We start from the raw sequence: 3,197 nt of genomic DNA, 5'->3' as shown, positions 1-3,197 counted from the left end.
AGTTGTGCAATTGCAAGTACCCGACTTGCAGTTGCACACTTACATGTGTTGAGCAGTTGTACATTTGATTTATCAGTGTATGCCCCCGACACTCCGACCTCTCCCTATGCCTACGAACACTACATATGTGTTCTTGGGTGTTAAAGCTAATCAGAAGATAAACCAATCTGGTCTAAAAGACTACTAATATCGAATCATTTTATAAACAAGTTTTCTCCATGCTTCATTTGAAAAGTTAAAACTTCCCGAAACTTCCGTAATTGCAGTCCTCTGATGACACAAAAGTTAAGTCCCCACTATCGTTTGTTAAACCCTATTGAACGGATATTTAACCTAGAACACCACTTTCTTATTCAAGGGGCTCTAGCATGGACGTTCCTAACCCTTCTCGTGTTTCCACTAAAACAAATGTACATACTTATTACACAGTTAACACGACAGAAATAAAGTGGCTACAAACGAGGCTGCACTACTTTTTCATACACTAAATATTATTGTATTCTTTTACAAAATCATGTGTCAAGTATGTGAGGGTTACTAATGAAAGATTAGACGTTCCAGCACCACATGCACATTTTAGCATGCGTAACTTTTGTACGCCATAGAGCAAAGTACACACTGATGGGCTGTGTACATTATTTTTCATAAATATGTAAGATGTAAGCTTACGTGCGTTTATCAACATGCGTACTACAAGGAAAGAATCAAACAATCTGTAACTGACATACAGGTGAACATGAAGTTTATGTATGCCAAAAATTAGGTAACTTTTAATTCATTACAAATCATACGTTAAAAAGCGTCTGTAGCTTTTACACTTTTGAATTTTTACATAACTCATAAATATTGAGGTCTTTCATGGCACTGCCATTTCCAAAATTTAAATTAAATATACTCACGGAGGGCTACTTTTCTCTTTTGTTCATTACCGTGTACAATTTTATCTTACATTTAATTGTGCACAATTACGAACGTAATTACGCACAGTTTCAAAAGTGCGTACGTATGACGTGTAACAAAAAGTACATTGTCCAGGAGTGTGTGGGGTGTGTGGAGCATATAATGTTTTGAACGTACCTGGCAGTGAGTACATCGGTGCGTGACCGAGTAAGGGTGGTCGCAGTCGTAGCGGGTGAGGATCTCTCCAAACTCGCAGGAGAGCCGGGCGGCGAGCGCGTCCAGCTCGAGCAGCGCGCCAAGGTAATGTGAGCACTGTGAAGACGAGGAGAGGACGGCCTCGAGGGCCTCCGGGGTGAGTGAGCTGCCCACCGAGTGTTCGCAGCAGTGGCGGAGCCGCAGCTCCTGCAGCCGGCTGGCGCTCAGGCTCGAGCCGGCGCACAGCCTGTCCTTGTCCGACTCGTGGAAGTAATGAAGGCACTGGTTGTGGGAAGCGTTGTGGGCCGCGCAGGAGCGCGGGCAGGCCTCGTCACTGGGCGGGCCCGGAGGCGTGCCGGGCGTCCCGGGTGGCCCGGGACCCTCGGCGATGTCGCCGTTGACCCGAGCGGCGCCAGCGTGCGCGTGGCCGCGTGGCGCGCCGTGCGGCATGACGTTAGCGCACGCGCCCTGCAGGTCCGGGGCCGTGTTGGGCTGGGCGAGGTCGCAGGCCGACAGCCAGGGGTTGAGCTGCGCGACGGGCGATCCGGCGTACAGCCCCTGGAAGCCCTGCAGGCCCTGCAGGCCCTGCAGGCCCTGCAGGCCAGGCGCTAGGCCCCCGTAGACGCCCCCGTAGCGGGCCGGGTGGTGGTGGTGATGGTGGTCGCCGACCGCGGGCCCGGTCGCCAGCAGCAGCAGGAGGAGCGCGCCAGAGAGGGCAGTGAGGACGTGTACGTGGGCCCGCGGCCAGGCCAAGGGCATGGTCCGGCCCCACGGAGCGAGTCCAGATCAGCAGCTACGAAGTGGAGGGACCGGGGCCGCACTTCAGAGCACAAGGGGTGCATCGCTGCAGCGGCTGCAGCGGCTGCAGGCGGGCCAGGCGGGCGGGCGCGGCGGGCGCGCTCGGAGGGCATCGGCCCCCTCCTCCCCCCCGGCCTGCGCTCACGCCAGCGGCATGCTGGCCGTGGCGGCGCTTGGGGCGGGCCGCCCTGGGCCAGGCGGCGCCTCTGGCTACGCCGTTGACGCCGGCCTCCGCGTCCCCATGCCCTCGCACGGGGCCCTGCACGCCCGGGGCCCGGGGGTGGAGGCGGAGTGGCGCGGAGTGGCCGCTGCGCTCACTGCTCCGCCAACCGAGAGTCGGCAGCAGAGGCAGCAGCAGGAGCAGCAGCAGCGGCGGTGGCGGCGGCGGTAGCAGTGCGGAAGGCCACTGCTGTGTCGTGGAGGCGGGGGCGGCGCAGGCAGTGGGGGCGGCGGGGGCGGCAGCGGTTGAGAAGGCGGTGGCAGCGGCGGAGGCGGCGGTACTGGTGGCAGTTGTCGCGGCCAGCTCTGACTCCAGGATGACGACGGACGGGGCGGCCGAGAGGACGTGAGAGTCGTGCAGTCGGTGTGCGTGCGGGAGGAGGAGGGCGAGGAGGAGGGTCGCGGCGACAGACAGGAGGGGGAGAGCCTGAAGGGCTGCTGTGGCGTTCTGTCCGTGTCCCCCGAGGCTCGTCGTTCTCATGCTCTTGTCAGGCCCGGTCATGAAACGCGTTGCAGTCGGCTCCCAGCTCGGCTCCCTGCTCGGCTCCCTGCTCGGCTCCCTGCTCGGCTCCCTGCTCGGCTACCGGCCCATGCGTGGCTCCCTGCCGCGGGGCGCGCTCCCGGGCCGGGCCAGGCCCGCGGCCAGGCCAGGGGCGAGGGGGGCAGCCCGAGGGACAGCCGGATCAGCTCGGTACGCCGCGGACTCGGCTCATCCATGGCCGACAGCACCGCATGTCGCACACGTCTCGCACTCAACACTCGACACTCGCGTAGGTAGAAAAATAAACCTATTCAAACTGTAAAAGGATAAAGAACTGACTTCCTAAAGGCACCAACGTTCCCCTGTATCACTAGACGCGACGGCGGGCCGATGGGGCGGGCGGGCGGTACCGCGGGCGACACCCGAGGGCGCGCTCATGCCGGGTGCATGTCCGTGCCTGGCAGGCCTGGCGGGCCTGACTTGGGCTGCCAAGGCTAGGACCACTCCCTGGCGGCCCTGGCGGCCATGTTGGGCGTGCGAGGGCTGCGCTCCTCTGCTGGTCCGCGTCTGTTCGGTGGGACGGCCCGACTGGGGCCTGAGAGCT

The 3,197-nt window shown here is 60.0% G+C and overlaps 1 protein-coding gene across 2 annotated transcripts in view; it reads right to left on the bottom strand.

Moving 5' to 3' along the window:
- LOC113213787 (uncharacterized) overlaps positions 1-3,197 on the bottom strand; it is a 57,403-nt gene extending 54,206 nt beyond the window's left edge. The window contains exon 1 of one of the 2 annotated variants that reach the window (XM_026432956.2): positions 1,078-3,197. In XM_026432956.2, coding sequence (XP_026288741.1) covers positions 1,078-1,854 — 777 coding nt within the window. In that variant the 5' untranslated portion in view covers positions 1,855-3,197. The remainder of the gene's footprint in view (positions 1-1,077) is intronic. The other variant, XM_026432957.2, reaches the window with a different exon arrangement.

Source organism: Frankliniella occidentalis, unplaced genomic scaffold (assembly GCF_000697945.3).
Source record: "Frankliniella occidentalis isolate FOCC.00 unplaced genomic scaffold, Focc_3.1 Scaffold62, whole genome shotgun sequence".
Taxonomy (NCBI): domain Eukaryota; kingdom Metazoa; phylum Arthropoda; class Insecta; order Thysanoptera; family Thripidae; genus Frankliniella; species Frankliniella occidentalis.
Note: the sequence above shows the minus strand (reverse complement) of the source record. Positions and strands in the feature narration are given on the sequence as shown.